The sequence below is a fragment of the Myotis brandtii genome, unplaced genomic scaffold, assembly GCF_000412655.1.
Source record: "Myotis brandtii unplaced genomic scaffold, ASM41265v1 scaffold576, whole genome shotgun sequence".
Taxonomy (NCBI): Eukaryota; Metazoa; Chordata; class Mammalia; order Chiroptera; family Vespertilionidae; genus Myotis; species Myotis brandtii.
In genome coordinates this window covers 1,464,679-1,483,959 of record NW_005370156.1, presented here as the reverse complement: position 1 = coordinate 1,483,959, position 19,281 = coordinate 1,464,679, and the positions used below count along the sequence as shown (strand labels likewise).

The 19,281-nt window shown below is 41.8% G+C and overlaps 1 protein-coding gene across 7 annotated transcripts in view; it reads right to left on the bottom strand.

Annotated features, from left to right (window-relative positions):
* Positions 1-19,281, bottom strand: part of FRMD4A (FERM domain containing 4A) — a 608,042-nt gene that overhangs the window by 110,928 nt on the left and 477,833 nt on the right. For all 7 annotated transcript variants that reach the window (XM_014549925.1, XM_005878894.2, XM_005878895.2 and 4 more), the window contains 2 exons: positions 9,007-9,063; positions 7,974-7,996 (listed from right to left, as the gene is read on the bottom strand). In XM_014549925.1, coding sequence (XP_014405411.1) covers positions 7,974-7,996; positions 9,007-9,063 — 80 coding nt within the window. The remainder of the gene's footprint in view (positions 1-7,973; positions 7,997-9,006; positions 9,064-19,281) is intronic.

Genomic DNA, 19,281 nt, shown 5'->3' with positions numbered 1-19,281 from the left:
TAAATCCTCCGAATTTCTGAATTCAAAAACATTGGGATCCTAGTTTCAGAGATGCACTGTGGACCTGGATTGCTTATTCAATGGCACAATGGATGTAGAAAACGCTGAGACAGATTCATAAGGTTAATAAAAACAAACAGATTTTTTTCTTCCTTGATTTTTAAAAGCCACACGCAAGTATTTTCTCTCCTTTCCTTTCCCTCTCTTCTTCTTTTGTGAACCTAGAAAAAGTTCAGATTTTAGCAAAGAAAATGAGAACACCTGCCTCTCTCCGGAGACATACTGTCTTTCAGGTGTATAGTGAGGGCTCCCGAAGCTGGTGGCTAGGGATGCTATCGGGGACGCCTCTCCTGCCACTGTGTGACCATTTGCAGACAAAAGGAAGCAGCTGGGGCCCTGAGATTTTTCTAGCATAGGGAATTTTTCTAGATTCTGGGCATGTTTTATGGATACATATGCCACACTAATTTACCAATCATAGAGGGCAAAAATTACAAACATATTGATGAACTATGAGCCTTTATTTCTGATGCTAATTACTAACTTATTTAAGGAAATATTTCCTATTTGATCAGTAAGTTTGGTTTCTTAGGGTTTTGTGAATTTTTATGAAAATTTTTTGCATTTCTAACATAGTTTTATACTTGTAAAATTCAAAACATGTTAAAAAATTTTATAAATCTATAATTTAAGATAATAATTTTACTCAAATAGACAAGAAGAAGCAACTAATTTTCTACAACTTCACCCTTTAGATTGTGAATCTTAACTCTGAAAAACTGTCATAGTATCATAGCCATCAAAATTTGATATTGATATTAAATTCTTAACAAGAAAGGCAATTTATCATAATAAAACATTTCCTCCTTATTTTATGCCTAAAATCCCATGGTATTTGAAGAATATTATCCTGCAAAAGACCCTATCTGAATACTTTTCTATACTTGAAAAATGTGAATTACACACTTGATAATCTCAGTAAAATAGACTTTTGTGCACAAAACAAAACTTTCTGTCACAATTTGTAACTTTTCCACTGAACATTTTGTTTCAAATTTCCATCTATTCTGTTCCTTTCAAATGGTCTGGCTGCCTTGACAGGGTCCAGCAGCTTCTCCCCCAAAGTTGTTAAGTCACTGGAAAACATCACACACCCTTTTCTTCTGTTTTTGGTAAAATAATGTATGAGAATTATATAAATTTAAACTCTTCCCACAAAAACTCTTCTTTGGGCTGATACATGTGTTTCAAGCTTAATTAATTTTTTCTAGGAAGTTTACAATAGGGAAATTTGCAGGTTTGGTATTCAAGATATTATGAGGTTATGCAAGTTGTATTCCAAATGTTGATTACAAACACAACTATTTTTCACTAATTACTGGTATCTAAAAGTCTCAGCAAATGAATCTCTCTGTGTACTTAGTGTCAGCTGTTTTCTTTCAAGAGGCTACTTTAAAAACTGTAGGAAAATATACCCCAAATGATCAAATGGCCTACAGTAATGATTTAAAACCAAGCTTGCTTTGAGCTGTAGTAGTAAAACCACTTATGTAAAAGTGCAAAGTAATGACACCAGTAGACCCGGACTTATAGACGGTAATTTATAGACGGCTGCTTTAGATTAAGCGACTTTCTTTCATGCTGTCTGTTAGCTGGGCAAGAAAAGAACGTTGGCATCTTTTTTAAAGATAGCAATCTATACAAACGTTTATGTTACTAGAGTCTTTAGAAGAAAACTAGCTCTCTGCTTTTCCTGTCGCTCTTCTAAAATTCTTCCTTGAACCTTCAACTGCCTCAATGACATCATCTAGTTTGATATAAAAGGCCTACAAACCTGGAATTTTCAGATACCAGTAAACAAAGTTTCGTTCACATTAATTCACAAACACTCTTTAGAAAGGCAGAACACATTTCAAACAAAAATAAAAAATAAAAATCAAGAGGGTGTCTTTTGGTCACAGAAATTTCATTTAACTTTCCAGATTACATGGCCCAATGGTTTACAGAAGATAAAATATTAAAAGGTCTGGTTTTGTCTTCTTGGGGAAGGGTTATATTTGCTTGTTTGCTTATAACTGCTATCCCAGAGTACCAAGAACATGCAGTCTGTGAAAGAGAAAAGCGATTTTTCAGCACAAATAAATACTCCATCTCCTCTTCTGAAATGGAGGTGAAAGGCAATTTCCTTTGTTAATGAAGGACTGCTATTCATTTCTATTGACTGAGTAATGCATTGCTCTATTTCTAAAAGCATTTTCTTTCTTTTCTTTTTTTTTAAGAAATAGCATTAGAAACCTGCAGGTGGACAGATCAGAGATACAGTAAGGTTTTTTTTTACTGACTACTGGTGCTGAGAAGCCGACTTGGACGAGCATTTAACTTTGTACAGATGTCACATACACTGACCCCTAAGTACTCAATCACAACTTTCCTTCTTCTTCTCTGGTCACTGCGCTGACTTGGAATAGAGACTGCAGATATAGGCCCCTCCATTGCCTCTCGCGCACACGACAGGCCTGCTGAACAGGTAAGCAATCTTCACACGGAATTGCCTTACTATCAGCCTTTCTCAGGTGCTGTTTGCTTACAGGTCCTAATAAATCTTGTGCTGGTAGAACCCTGTCTTAATGATTAGCATCAGTACATCCGGTCCTCTGTAACAAAGGTATTTCCAGATCCCAGCAGATGGCCCAGAGTAACAGAGCTGTAGTGATCTGGTTTCAATAAATCTTGTTAACAAAAAATTCTACATAACAGATGTCTTTTACTAGTCCCTGTTAATGTATGGTTTTTTTTTTTTTTATATCAAAGGCAGAGTGATTTGGGCATTTATTTGTGCTGTTCAGCATAAAGTATTTTTTAACCAATTCACCAATTTGGCAAAATGTTTAAAATGATTTTTTTCCTCCTTTTTTGGTGGCACACTTTCAGAAGGGCTGACAGAAAGTAAAGCGAGGCGATTCTCAAAGTCAGGGTATAGAGATTGGCCACTAGGGTTTTCAGTTAAGGTCCTGTCAGGGAAAAAAACAAAAACTTAAGTTCTTGTAACATTTCACTCAATACAGTGTAGCAATGGCTTCTATTAAATTAAATTAGAATGTAGGCATATAATTTGAATGTCCCGTTCAGTTTCTTAAATGAGGTGTTTCCTGCATTTACCTTTTTAAAGAGAATTTTCTACAATAACCCGAAGTTTAAAAATTTTTTAATAGGAAATGGCAGTGCTAAGCACTCAAACTACTTCAGAGTTTGTGCTGAATAAAGTATGTGTAAGTCATAAAAAATGTAGTTGACTAATGTTCAGCAGTGATTATCGAATGAGAACATTTTGTTTTTAAACTGTGTTGACCCTTCTCAACCTAATATTTGACTATAAAACTGCCATGGTTAATAGTTTTTAGGCGTCAATTGTTTTTAAACAGACATGCCAACTCTACTGATTTCCTGATGGTTGATGGACATTCACTTTACTAGATATACACCAGGAAATGAAATACAATGACTACATACTATGCTAAGGAAAATAATACAAGAGAGAAAATATTGTTTTTAGATAAGACTATTTCCTAAACTTTTAATGATATCCTATAAATTTGTCCACCATGTGTTAGAATGTATAACATATATTTCTTCCTATTGTGGGCAATTCTTCTTATCTATCTATACCTAAGTCATTTTCTTTCAGCAACACTGAACGCAAGAATTCATTGTGAAGTTCAATAGGATAAGGAAGTGAGCATTTCCCTCAACTAGACAGAAAAGGGGGTGCTATGTAAAAATGAGGCTTCTGGGGCCTGCTGAGCTCAGAGTCAAAAAGAAGAAACAGAAGAGCCTGTGGTTTCATGAGGAAGAGGGTTCTGATTCTGGGCTGTCTTTCTGCGGTTGTTTTCTGTGCAGGCGGCTCAGCACTTCTGACTTCTCCCTTTTATAAAATAACCCTCTTCCTCTGCTGCTTCAAGGCAACTGGTCCCGTGATTTGTAGATTTTTAGTACTCATTTTCCATAAATGCACTTTGTATATATTCATATATACAATATATGTAAGATGTAAACAGAATAATAGTGTCCTGAGCAAAGGTAGCTTTTTAGGAAATTATAGATCAGGACCCTCAGGCTACAAAAGAGTTACTTTGCCTTTTTGGCGCAACCATTAGTTCAAAAGGTTATTTGATCCTTTGGGTTCTAGAATATCTTAGAATTATGCCCTGGACCATCCTATCTAATAAAAGCCTAATATGCTAAGTGCCCGGTCATCCGGTCGTCCAGTCGTCTGTTCAACCAATCCAAGTGTAATATGCTAATGATATGCTAAGGCCACTCAACCTCTCACTATGACATGCACTGACCACCAGGGGACAGACAGTCGACCAGTCAACCAGTCGCTATGACATGCACTGACCACCAGGGGGCAATGCTCCAATTGGTAGGTTAGCTTGCTGCTGGGGCCCAGCCTATCAGGACTGAGCAAGATGGGCCGGGCATGCCCTGAGCCCTCCCACAGTCCCTCCCCGGCTGGCCAAACTCCCACATCCCTCCCCAGCTCCGATTGTGCACCAGTGGGGTCCCTCAGACTGCCTTGCACCCTCTCACAATCCAGGACCCCTCCGGGAATGTTGGAGAGCTGGTTTCGGCCTGATCCGCAGGCCAGGCCGAGGGACTCCACTGGTGCATGAATTCATGCACTGGGCCTCTAGTGTATTATAAAAAAGCCTTATCCAATGCTCTGTGTGTTCTACACTGACATCTCATTTTATTAATGTTATTCAGGAAAACTTAATATGTTTACAGGGTATGTATACAAGTCAAAGACATTCCATTAAACACAACTAAGGCTGTATAGTCCTGTGTGAATTATTAATAGAGCAAAAATAACTTGTTTAAAACTAAATTAAGAGATCATGACATCTAAAACACCTAATTGTGCAGCCACCAAACCAAATGTGGTCACCTTCAATGTTCTGGGGAGCTTTCTGAATGTGGACGGGAAGAGGCACCAACAAGGAATTAAGAAGGACTTCTCTTATCCCCAGACTCCAGGCCCCTCAAGCCTACTCACCTGAGCCTACTCTCCATGGGCCTGCCACACAGTGGGTGTCTGCGAGGAGGCAGCCCCACACAACAGATCGCCTCCACCTCGGGAGGGGGTGGGCACTTGTGTGGGAGGGAAACTGACCTCTGGATGAGGTGCCTGACCTCTCCCTCCCCTGACAGCTACTTCTCTCCAGGGACAGCTGCTGTTCCAAACAAACTGTGAGGCTGCACTCTGACAAATGAAGCCAAACCAGGATCCTCTGTTTCTCTGAAGCCCACAAGCTGGCATTCCACAGGCTCATTAGGGGGCCATGAACTACTGCCAGGCCAGGCCTGCACTTCCTCCTCCCAACGGCCCCTGTGGTCCATGTTCCCATGCTCTGTGAGGCCAGATAATGCTGCCCCCGGTTCACATTCCATCCTGCCAGGGTGCTCTCAACAATAAATAATATTTACAGCAGAGGTCAGAGCTGGCGAATGAAAAGGGGGAGCGGGAAACCTCCACAGTAAGTAGAGCAGACAATAGAAACCACTGGGTCTGGGAACTGTGAAACCATTTCTCATGGGATTTCAGAAATCTTTGCAAGGAGATAAGAACTTACTCTTATCAAAACCTCCAAACTCCAATACCAAATGAAGGGTGTAAAAGGGTAATGAAGGAAAATCACAACAAAGTGTAGTTTTTGTATCCTAAAAATGTTTCATTCAACAAATTCAGTGAATGGTGATTGGCCACCTACAGTGTTCAAGGTCTCCTAATCCTATGTAATAAAGAGGTAATATGCAAATTGACCATCACTCCAACACACAAGATGGCCGCCCCCATATGGACACAAGATGGCCAGCAGGGGAGGGCAGTTAGGGGTGACCAGGCTGGCAGGGGAGGGCAGTTAGGGGCAATCAGGCCAGCAGGGGAGCAGTTAGGCATCGATCAGGCTGGCAGGAGAGTGGTTAGGGGGTGATCAGGCTGGCAGGGGAGTGGTTGGGAGCCAGCAGTCCTGGATTGTGAGAGGGATGTCCGACTGCCCATTTAGGCCTGATCCCACCAGATCGGGCAGTCGGACAGGCAGTTGGACATCCCTCAAGGGGTCCCAGATTGGAGAGGGTGCAGGCTGGGCTGAGGGACACCCACCCCTCCTCCCCCATGTATGAATTTCATGCACCTGGGCCTCTAGTTAGACTGTAAAAAAGCCTCAGTTGAAACAAAACAAAAACATGGACTACCTCTGCCTTATGGCAAGACCTTGGAAAACCTAAATAAAAGGGACTGGAGGTCTCCTTATGCAAATATTCAAACAGAGCTGAAGGGACTGCCTTTTTGAGTCAGAGGTCAGCACACCGCATCCCACTGGCCAGACCCAGTCCTCTGCTTTGTGAGCTAAGCGGGATATATGTTTAAATGGTTGGGGAGGGGAATAAAAGAATAATACTTTGTAATACATGAAAATGTATAAGAAATTAAAATTTTAAAGTCTATAAAGTAAGTTTTATTGGAACACTGCTGATTGTCTACAGCTGCTTTTGCACGTAGAGAGAGGGATGTTGAATAATTGCAACAGGACTGTATGGCCTGCAAACCCAAGATATTAACTGTCTAGCCCTTTACAGAAAACATTTGCCAATCCTTGTTTTAGGTTATCAAATACTTTTTTTGCTTTTGCTGAGATATTTGCATGAGAACATATACCTCATGTTGTGTTGGAAAGCTTAAGAAATGCACAGGAGAGGAAAGAGAAAGCAGCTAGGAGCCGAAGAACCAGTCAGCATGAACTTGACAAAGATGGACCAGTACAGGCAGGCCACCAACTGAAGCAGTTAGTGCTGCATTTACAGATCAAATGCCCCAAAGCATGAGAAAAGTCAGAATCCTATGCCTCGATGCTCTGTTCTCTTATACATGTGGTTTGGTCTTTCAGCCTCTAGACCTTGATTCCAAAGAGTTGGCTATCCTGGACTCCTCGTGGGAGTTGGATACAACAGAATCCCAGGAATAAGGTCTGTCTCTGAGCCAACAGTCTCATCGGTGGATGGCAACAACCACCTGCTCCGTGAAGGCTCCAGGAATGACCCTGACAGACTGGTGAGCAGGAGGTGCCTACGGAACGATGGCGGGACTGAAGTGTGTGCTTCTCCAGGCGTATGAACGCAGCATGCAGGCTCCGCAATGGGAGGCTGTCTCTGTTGTCTCTAACATGACACATGAAGGAAGAAAAGTAAAAGGGGGGGAGGGGTATTATGTTGTAACACTTTCAGGAACACAACCCCCCTGTGGGATAGCATTTTGTCCCGTGAGGGTCAGGAACTAAAACTGAGAGAGGAAAATAAAGATGTCAACTTCTGTATTAGGACTTCCAGGGTTATCTGCGGCCTTATTCACACCACAGTGGTGATTCACAGAGACACTTGGACAACTGGCAAACCTCAATTCCATGGCCATGAGTGACACAGGGTTCTCATTTCAGCCTTTTAGTAGCCTCTCGGCTTTTTATTTAGTACAGAATATCCTTGCTATCATTGTATTTTGTATGCCTGACGTGTCAGTTTCGTGCAAGCTGGATCTCATCATAAATATTTATTATTATAAAGTGTGTTCCTACAAAAGGAAGAATACTGTCTTTTCTTTTAAATTTTTTTTCAATTCTCACCCAAAGATATTTTTCCATTGATTTTTAGAGAGAGTGGGAGAGGGAAAGACAGAGAGAAATATCGATGTGAGAGAAACACATCGATTGGTTGCCTCCCGCACGAGCCTTGACCAGGGCTTGGGCCAGGGAGGAGCCTGCAACTGAAGTATGTACCCTTGACCAGAATCGAACCCAGGACCCTTCAGTCCACAGGCTGATGCTCTATCCACGGAGCCAAACTGGCTAGGGAAGAATACTTTCTTTTAATAGAGATGCAATGGAATGCATTTTTAAGCAAAAAAACTTTTGTAAACTTACCTAGAAAAATCTCCCTTCGCCTCCTGTGGAAGAAAAAAATTCAACAACTGTGAAACATTCCAACTCCATGTTAAATACTTTAAAATGCATTCTATGGTCACGACAACTCCTCTACTGAGTAAGTGCAGCTTATGCTGCCATGGTCCCATCTACAGAAATATAATTAAGAAGGGGCATGTGCATTTGCCACTGAAATATAAGAATCTAAACTAAACTTCAGAAAGTTATATACAAAGAATGTGACTAATAATGACAAACTACAAGTTTCCACTGCTGGGCCCTGCTCTTACTTTTTCTACTTTAACGAGTTTCAAACAGAGTGTGTTTGGGCAGCACTGTCTGTGTCTCTGTGCTACTCGTAGTTTTGTTGTGTAGTGTGGCTATGTTCTGAATGTACTAAAGACTTTCGGAGCCAGGGAGGGACTGTGGAACCTTTAGTGAATCTAGAATGCCTTGAACAAAGTACTTGTTCAATAAATCTTTGTGGAAGGGATAAGCTGATGACATAATTTCTATTCATCCTGCAGTGTTGCTAATATCACCAATGTTGCTCATATTTGATACACCTCTTTTTCGCATAAAATAAAGTTCTTTTCCTTGTCTTTCTAGAGAGCACTCGAAGTGACTGTCCTGGCAATTAATTCTTGCTGTTTACTTGGCGTTCTCCAGAGTCGGGGAGAACGCCAAACTGAAGAAAATGGGGTCCCAGAATGATCTGTGTCCCTCAGGCTCAGGTTACACACGTGATTTTCCTTTGTAGAGATGCTGTCTTAACATTTTGAAATATCAGAGCTCTTATTTACTGCCTTCATGTAGTCCCATTGGTGGATGGCAACAACCACCTGCTCCGTGAAGGCTCCAGGAATGACCCTGACAGACTGGGAGGCACTTCAGCCACATATAGTGTCCCTAATAATTATTTTCCTGCTGTGGCTAAGCTACTGGAGGCCCCGAGCTGTGGAATGGCAGCTGGCTTTGCACTAAGTCTTACTCCTCTTCTTCTGGGTGTGGTCAGGCGGGGAGGGCTACCTACCTGTAAAATGTAGGAGGCTAATTCAAACACTACCTCGCTGTCCACATCAATCAGCTCCTGCAAAGAAACAAATGACAAGGAAGGTGTGTTACTCAGTCAGCAACTTCTCCCTAAAGAAGTCGCCGTCTCCCTAAAAGGAGCTTTTCCTGAGGGGCTCCCCAGAATCTCAAACACACATGAGCATCTCTGGGTCCTGAGACAACGACTCTGAATTACTTGGCCCCAAGAGCTCCCGACATCCTTTGTACGGCTCTTGGCCAGAATGGACCCAGTGGTGCTGGGCCTGCACAGTTGTCTCTAAGGCAGTGATGGCGAACCTATGACACGCATGTCAGAGGTGACACGCGAACTCATTTTTTTTGGTTGATTTTTCTTTGTTAAATGGCATTTAAATATATAAAATAAATATCAAAAATATAAGTCTTTGTTTTACTATGGTTGCAAATATCAAAAAATTTCTATATGTGACATGGCACCAGAGTTAAGTTAGGGTTTTTCAAAATGCTGGCACGCCGAGCTCAAAAGGTTCGCCATCACTGCTCTAAGGCGTCATCTTTTAATTTTCAAGAGAAATTAAGGAGTGGGTCAGTCCCCAGCTTGTTACAAATCTGTTCATCTGATTAGTCAATGGACTAAGGTTGCTTGATAATGAACTGCGTTTTCTTCGTAAACTCTACTTCAGAACCAACAGTAAGACTTTATTGAAGGAAACTTTACAACGGGATTGTGACTCTTTAAATTAAAATAAAAAAATAAGAATACAGTTCCTCGGTCACCACACTTATCTCCTGCACTCAGGAGTGTGAGGCAGCTGTGGGCTGCCACTGCAGCCAGTTCTATGGGTGAGCTCTTTCTGGAGTTCCAGTGTAAAAACGCTCTGGCCTACTCGTCCTTTCCCCAAATATTTAAACATGATCTATGGACATGGCTTTAAAAGGACATAAAACTTTTGAAATATATATATATATTTTTTTCTTCTATTTAATATATATATTTTAAATGTGTATCTAGTTCATATCTCCTTTCTAAACAGCTTTACCAAGGTATAATTGATACACACAACTAGCTGCATGTGTTGAATATCTATAACTAGATTGAGTTTTGACAAATGCATACACCTGTAAAAGTAATAAGCATATCTATCACCTCCAAAATTTTCCTTGAGTCCCTTTGGGTGTATGTGGGTGTTTTTTTTCTTCTCATTTTTGTGTGTGTAGTATAAACACCTAACATGACACCTACCTTCTTAAAAAATTAAAGCACACAACTCTGTATTGTTATATATAGGGTGTCCCCCCAAAATGTATACACACACTTTGAATAATTATAAAGGTAGTGTTTATTAAAATACATTTTATTTTCAAAATTGAGCTATGAAGCTTTAAAGTGTGTATACATTTTTGGGGGGACACCCTGTAGTTCAGATCTTAAAGATGAAGAGAAATCTGGAGTCCATCAGCATTCTTCCTATATAATAAAGAGCTAATATGCAAATGGTCATCTCACCCTCGCACCCTCATGCCGGGGCCAGGGGACCTGAGGCTGGGCTGGGGGACCTGAGGCCACACCCCCCACCCTGTGGGGCTTGACGGGGGTGGGGCTGGCCAGGACTGGGTCTCGTGCGATTTTGAGGGGCGCGCAGGTGGGTGGGGACATGACTCTGGGACCCACGGCACGCCCCAGACTCTGACAGGAGGAAGATTTTCATATACATTTTACTAATTTTCTTTCATCTCTGACATTTCTATTATAGAGAAAGAACAAATAGCAATATTAAAATATTTCCTCTAATTAATTCCCTTTTAATGTGCACGAATTTCGTGCACCAGGCCACTAGTGAAAGAATAATAGGAAAAGTAACCAACATGATACTTCTGTTGTCAAATTACTGTTATCTTTCTAACATCTCTAGATCCTTCAGTGAGTGACTGGAGCACAGAAAGTTAGAGTGAGGACAGACTTAGACACAGCTAGTCCAGCCCCTGCTTACACTGAGAACAGAAGTCCAAACTGTAAGGGACTGGCCCAAAGTCAGGAGGCCTTAGTGGCAGTGATGGGGCTGGAGACAACCCCAAACTTCTTGTCCAGTGTGTGACCTTCCTGAGGGTGTGCTCCCCTAAACCAATTAGGACACTGTCTTAGCCAACATATTTTCAGAACCACAGCTATCATTAATGGTAGCTAAAACAAGAGTTACTTTTCATTTGAATTATAAACTAAACTCCAGTTCATGGAGTTTTCTAATTTTTTGTGTGTGGTCCAGAATGTGCCCCTGTGCAAAACAATGCACTAAAGCAAACCTGTATCTTTTGTGGGAAGGACATGGTTCCGCTTCCTTCAGGCTTAGGAATTTCAAAGATGAGTAGTAATGTTTGCTACTGAACTGCCTTAGAAGTGTGGGCTAAGGGAACTAACAAGAGTAGATGGAAGAAAGGGGACAATAATTCTATACGCTTAATTGGCTGAAGGAGCTTTAAGGCTCCTGTCACTGACACAGACTGGCAGTGCTGGGATGTGGAGGAATGCCTGGAATCGAATTTCTGGGATTACCAGGTCCCATGAGAATGTAAATCACTTAACAGCATACAAATGATTTAACAGAAACACTGTCCCGGGTCTCCACAGTGGATGATTTCTACTTTATGTTCATTTCCATTCCCACCAACCAGCTTTCCAAAGTCGCTCACATGCACCTGTTAGTGTATTGGGATGTGTACTTTTCTGTCAAACATTTACACCTACACTGCAGCCAGGGGCCAATGGTGGGCTAATATTTAACACCCAAGGTGAGGCTTAACTAACGTGTAACTCAAAGCCAACCAAGAACACAGCTTTAAGTTCATTATTTGATTCATTTGCTAAATGAGAATGTCTCCATTGTGGGGAGAAGCAGGGTGCGAAAGACAGACAGAGGTCTTTTTTATTTGATTTGTATTTACACAGTCTATTGTACAGTTCCCAGAGAAACTTCTGGACACTAATCTGTTGGTGAACATTAACTATAATGTACTATTATTCAGAGTAAAGCTACTGAAAATGCACAATTAAATGTCTGACCTGATTTACCCAAGTTCATTCTCATTATATTGGTCCTCAGGGTAAGTGGGAACTAGTAAATCTAAGTGGGTGAGTTTTCACCTTCTCTGACCTTAACCATCTTCAATGAAGATAGGAAACACAGCAAGTATCACAATGTGGCCAGGTAGAGGAAAAAGGATTAACAAAGGGAGTGGCCCAGACATCCCACACATTTGCAAAATCTGATGGAAAAGAGAGCTGCATTATGACTTATCACTTCTACTTATCATTTCTACTTAATTTTGAATGCTTTCAAGAATCATCTAGTCCAGTGGTCGGCAAACTTATTAGTCAACAGAGCCAAATATCAACAGTACAACGACTGAAATTTCTTTTGAGCGCCAAATTTTTTAAACTTAAACTATATAGGTAGGTACATTGTTATTAACTTAATTAGGGTACTCCTAAGGCTTAGGAAGAGCCACACTCAAGGGGCCAAAGAGCCGCATGTGGCTCGAGAGCCGCAGTTTGTTGACCACGGATCTAGTCTATGCTCAGAGAAGTCAGGATAGAGATCTACATGGTGTGTGTGTGTAAGAATCGGTCTGGGAACGGTGGGAAGACATGTTCCTAATTGTGAAGAAAATACTTCACTATCTTGCAGTCTCTGTCAGATTCCCTGATGTCTACTGTAATAAAACTTTTTCCCCTTTTACACCTGGCCCCGCCACTTGATTTTATCTTTAAAATTCCACTGTGACGGCACAGAGCTCTAGACCAAGCATGCCAAACTCACCCATAAATAAACCAGGCATGCGGCCCGCTGGCCGCAAATTTGACATGCTTGCTCTAGACTTTCTGCCCACACCACACATTTCCCATTGGACTTCAAAACCTGGAAGCTGACTTCCCCGTGGAGAAGAGGAAATACAAGTTTCCAGGGATCTTCCTCTTAGATCAGTGGTTCTCAACCTTGGCTGCACATTAGAATCACCTGGGAATCTTTTTAAAATCCTGATTTCTGGGCCTCATCCTCCGGAAATTCTGTTTCTTTGTTACTAATGTTGTGGCCTCACCCCATAACAAAGAAACAGAATTTCCGGAGGATGAGGCCCAGAAATCAGGATTTTAAAAAGATTCCCAGGTGATTCTAATGTGCAGCCAAGGTTGAGAACCACTGTCTTAGATACTATATAACATGGAAAAGACGACTCTACCGTCTTCTCATCTGACTTCTCTGGCAACCAGAGGTGGCTTCTTCCATGTATTTCTGCTCAAGCAGAGAAAATAAACTGAATGGGACCAGAAAGAGTGTGTGCAAACCCCCCATACTTTCCTGGATGCTGGGTTTTTCCTTGACTGAGAACAAAATGGGAAAGAAGGAGGGGGACCAGGAGAAGACCCTTCAGGGAAGATCCACGGGCATTTCTCACCTGGCACCACCTAGGCCCTGGTGGCGTGACATCGCTCTGTGCCCCCAATGCTCTCAGAACCGCCTGAGGATGGTTGTCAGCAGGGCTTGCTGAGCTGAAATCTTGCCTGGGAATCTAGGGTGCTCTGGTGGCCACGTGATATTTAATCCTGGGCCTCACTGGTAAGAGGGGGGTACGGGTAGAAGGGAATGTGATGTCTGGTAGTTATTGAGGCCATTTGGTGTGCATTTGGGGGTGTCTGTTTCACGTACTACTGAATAATTTGTGCTGCTTTCTTTAATCGTTTGAAAGATGGCAGGGAAGGTCAAAGCGTGACTATCTGCAGGTGTGTGCATGTGTTCAGAGCAGGCTGGGGACGGCTTCCCTTCCTCCCAGTCAGCATGGATTTATCCCAGGTGACTAGGCAGTTGGAAGGAAGAGGCCTGAAGTCATTTGTCAGCAGCATAATGCCTAACAATTCTCAGAAAGATTTCCACCTTGGGGTCTCCAAGTGTTCCAAACAAATAGCCCCACGAGAACCCTAAGCGGCAGGTGTTATGGGCTGTCTCCAAAAGTCCTGAGAGCTGGAGGATCTCGTCATGCTCCCCTGGCACCAAGGAACGTGGTGATGGTCTTTCCACTCAACCAAGAATCTTAATGAGAAGCATCCCTCCAGGGTCAGGAATGACAGAAATTCCAACTTTCACGTAAGATTAATGAGATAATTATAACAAAATATGATTGACGACCATATTGTAGGTTGAGAAGCTTCCAGTGAGGATGACCTTTGCCAAGTCCATTCAGAATGACGTACAGGGATGGCCCAATGGTTTTCTGAATGAATCCTACCAACTGTGACCACCTTTCTTCTCACCCATAAAACATCTAAAGAGTATTGTTTCTTTCCGTCCTCCTTAAGATAATTTCTATGCTCACCTGAACATTCCAGGTTCTAGTTCTAACCCCCAAACAGCTGTGGGACTGTGAATAAATCAATGGTCTTGAGTTTCACCTTCTTCCTCAGTTGAACGGGAATAACTATTTCTTTTCCAATTATTTTACTGGAATTTGATGAGGCATAAATGTAGATGTGAGTTGGAAACTCTAAGACCCACTACAAATATCATGTCTGTACTATTTATTTTCACTCACTGGTGTTTATAGATCATCTGAACACCACAGTTTTGCCTCTGCTCTCCAGCACTTTTGGTATAGATAGAAATCTTCAATGAGCTATGTATTTTTTAAAGAGGTGGGCAGCATTGTGTGTGTGTGTGTGTGTGTGTGTGTGTATCATCCAAGTGGGTTCTGATGCCCACATTTTGCCTCCTTGTGGCTGTGTAACTGAGTTCTTGCACAACTCATAATGACTACAAGAACTTGCCCCCAGGCAAACAGGAGCTGTGGTGCATGATAAGACTGATGTGATCTTGCACAATTCCTCTTTCTAGCCCTGTGCCAGTTTTTCATCAGTCAAGTCACTTCATGTTTGTCTAATGATCCACTGGGGTACATGCCATTCATGCTGGGCCCCCAATCTCCTTTTGTAGCTCAAGGATGGCTCCTGCTGTCCACGGCACACAGACCATTTCATGACCCAGAGGAATCTTTTAGAGGTCATGGGCAGCCAAAATAATGAGTCCACATTTGTTTGTTTCTAGAGTTGAAAATGAAGGGCCTTCTCTTCCTCTCTCTGTGATATGAGCACACCCTACTCCTGCAACAATCATACTAAGAGATAAGGATTAGGATACTACTAGTATAAGTCTGAGACTAATCTTTATGTTGGTTCCTTTGTCCTGTGGGACTTGATTCTGGGCTGGGTTTCTCCCATCTTCAGAGGAGATGATATCATCTGTTCATTAGCAAAGCCCTTTGAAGATCTTAGATAAAGACCACTTATTTCAGTCTTGTCAAGAGTGATGGTATTTAGACTAAGTGGCAAGCATTGCCCAAGGCTGATTATTTAAGCTCCAGTAATATGTGAAGCTTCCAGACCAGTGTGAAAATCTTGAAAAAGAAGGTTGGACAAGACCCCCTCCCCCAGCACATCTAACACAGGAATTTTAAGCCTTTTCTTTTCTGACATGATCTGCTTGCTCTCAGTGGGCACAGGTAGGCACCAAACTTGATAATTTCCCAGGAAATATGTGAATCCTTGCTCCCTGGGGTTGGAAAGTAATCAATCAAAAACAATTTACTGAGCATTGACTATGTGAGTAGTTCAGTGACCAGTCATGGAAGGTGATCATAAAAATTCAAAAATTGCTCCTGCCAGCTTTTCCTCCAACCCAAAGAGGCACATTTCCATTATCTTCAGATGGTGACCATGGGTCCTGTTTCTTTGGCGATCATTGTTGGATAAGGGTTGAGGTAAAGCATAATTTACATTTGACAAATACAGTTACAGAGTGAACAGTTGATCCCTGGAAGTCTGGACAGGGTCACACAGCTCAAACATGAGATTCATAATTACACAGTTAGTTATTTGACTAGTCCCTCACTTCACCTGACTGAAATCACATAAGTATCAAATTACTCCTACAAGGAATTGAATGGAGACAGAAGATCTTTCAGTGTGGGAGCCAATTTTCTTGCCTCTCTGTGAAAAGTGTTTGGGGGCTGGGTCTCAGATTTCCCTTATAACTTTTAAGTTCTATATTCTATGGGAATCCTTTAAAAAAATTAAAGAGACACTGACATTTTATGTCCTAGCACTAATTGTTTGCAAGGCTATTGCAAATTATTATGGTGATTAACTTTTGACATCAATTTCACTTTGTCAGTGCAGAACTCAGAGCAGGCAGGATTTGATCCTGCAGCCTGAAGGTGGGGACAGAGCTAAGATGAGAATCCACGTCCACCCAACCATGCCTGTGTAGTGTGACATGTCCACTGTCTCCTGGGACCCTGATTGATGGGCCTCTCCTTTTGACAAGGAGGCCACATCCAAAGAGGGACAGAACCAGATGGAAGGCTTGACAGGAGAGCTCTGCTTTCTCGTGTCGCTTCCCAAGGAACACATAACATCCTCAGGCACAATTCCCAGGGGAGTTTGCCATGGGACCAGACAGATTTCTAAATGAATCTCCCCATCCTCTGGTCATAAATTTCCTTCCCATCACCCACATGTCACCTTAGCTGAGTTAAAACACATCAGAAGTGCTGTTGGAGCGTGTGGGCATTGGTGGCCCCATTCTGTACTCCCTCCTGCTTCACTCAGACAGACAATTACAGCTCTGCTCTCTCATTACTGGAGTCTATTTTTCTGCCACTTGGATAGGTTAGCACTGTACTTTTCTCTCCTTTTGTAGGAAATAAGGGGGCTGGAAAGCAGGGAAAGTGAGAGAGAAACCCACTTTGGGCATGGGTCTAATTCAGCGGTTCTCAACCTGTGGGTTAAGACCCCTTTGGGGGTCGAACGACCCTTTCACAGGGGTCGCCTAAGATCATCAGAAAACACATATATAATTACATATTGTTTTTGTGATTAATCACTATGCTTTAATTATGTTCAATTTGTAACAATGAAATTGGGGGTCACCACAACATGAGGAACTGTATTAACGGGTCCCGGCATTAGGAAGATTGAGAACCACTGGTCTAATTCCTCCTGGTGAAGAAAGAGTGGAAGGTAGGAATGTGGTATTTGTAGTTTGGGAAAAATGATAAAACAAAAACCCGTTTCTCACTTCTCTGCTGTTGAAGAAACCCAAGGTTTGTTCCCTGGAGATGAACAGGAAGCTGGGATGAGATGTACTGAAAGCCAAGGATTAAAAGGGCATCTATACCCTGAATGGAGGCCATTGCCTTCCCCGGGCAAGAAGAGGGGGAGGGTGTCTCCTCTGGACAGAATGAAGAGCCACAAAGAAAGGACACTGATATCGGGGGTTTACACTGAAAGAATGAGCTTGCCAATGGATCCCTCCACAGGGACACCCACCAGGGGGGACCACCCACTCCTGGGCCCTGGGAGCATCAGTTAGCTTTTAAGTGCCTCTCTCATAAACGTCCACAAACAGACCAGGGTCAACAGATTATCAATATCAAGAAAGTCTCCTAATAAGAGACACAAACCACGATAAATAAACAGAAAAAAAAAGAAGAACTAGACAGAACACACATGATAATTAAAATTATCAGAAAAATAAGAGGATTTTAGATTCAAAGATAAGAATAGAACAATATACATGCATAAAAAAGAAAAACCAGATAAAATGAAGGAAGTCTTGGAAATTAAAAACATGACAGCAAAGTTTAAAAAAATCAATAGAGGAGATTAAAGATAATATTGATGAAATCTCCTAGAAGATAGAATAAAAGACAGAGATGAAAAATAGGAGAGATGAGGTTTCAAAGCAGGTGACTCTGAAACAACACTTGTGATACCCTGAGAGAAATCTTCATCCTGTATGTATTTACATACAGTCAAACTATTGATCAGATATAAAGGTAGAAAACTTTTTCAGATTTGCAAACACCGAAACATTTTCTTTCCCATATGCACTTTCTCTGGATTTCTGGAGGATGTTGTCCGGTGAAATGATGGTGTAAAACGAAACACAGGAAGACTAAGGATTCAGTAAACAAACAACCCACCATAGAGCTGGGGTGCAGGATGGGGAATGGATGTCTTTCATGAGGTCTGTGAATGATGCCACATCCAGACTAGAGCAAGAGGACAGAAGGCTCCAAAAGGGAGGGCCCAAGAAAAACAACAAAAGGCAGAAACAACCAAAACCAAACCAAAGAGAGCTGGTGAATGACCTGAAGCATTTGGAAATTAATATCGGTATGCATTTAGGAACCTGTGGGAGCTTTTAGGGAAGCAATGATGGGGACATAGAAACGAAACAAGTAACAGCAAGGCAATTATCACCTTTAGGTAAAACATCTGGTTATCTAAAAAAGAATCACAAACATAGGATGCTGCTTGGATTAGTCATAATAATGTAATGCTGACAGCTGTGCTTTCACCCAGACCTGAGCTACCACCACACTGGGAAAATGGGAGAGGCAGAGTGTAGAAGGTTGTATAGGAGACCTTAATCCTCACCTATCCTAACAGGAACTCAATAAACCTAAAATGGATAAATCAAGGAATAACGCCCTATGCCAATTATTTAGAAATAGAGAGGCAAATACCAGAAGAAACAGCTAAAATGATTGAAAGTGGTAGGACTAGGGGTGGGGCTCTTTTCCATAAAAAGCCTCTTAGAACCATTCGACTTTTAAACTGTGTCATAGGTGACTCTACGAGTGAGTGATGTGCAGTGTCCTGTCAACAGCCCTGCCCAGCTCCTGCAGACTCACACCTACACCTGCATTTATGGAGTCAATCCATCTCATAGTTGGTCTTCCTCTTTCCCTGCTGCCTTCTATTTTTGCCAACATTAATATCTGTGTTATATGTTACTTTGATAAAATAAATATTTATGTTTCGAAAAGTGAATGAAACAGGGACTTAGAAGAAGCAGGAATCAACAGCTTATTTTTCTTAAAAAAATTTTATTATTAAGAGTATTACAGATGCCCCTCTATTTCCCCCATTGCTCCTCTCCACCTGGTTCACCACCCTATTGTCTGTGTCCATAGGTGATGCATATATGCATATAAGATCTCTGGTCAATTTCTCACCTCTCCCCCTCCCCCCTTCCCTTTGAGGTTTGTCAGTCTGTTCCATGTTTCCATGCCTCTAGTTCTATTTTATTCCAGTTTATTTCAATCATTAGCTTCCTTGTTGGTTTATTTTGATTTTTAGATTCAATTGTTCATAGATATGTATTTATTGCCATTTTATTGTTTTATTTTTATTTCTTCCTCCTCCTCCTCCTCCTCCTCCTCC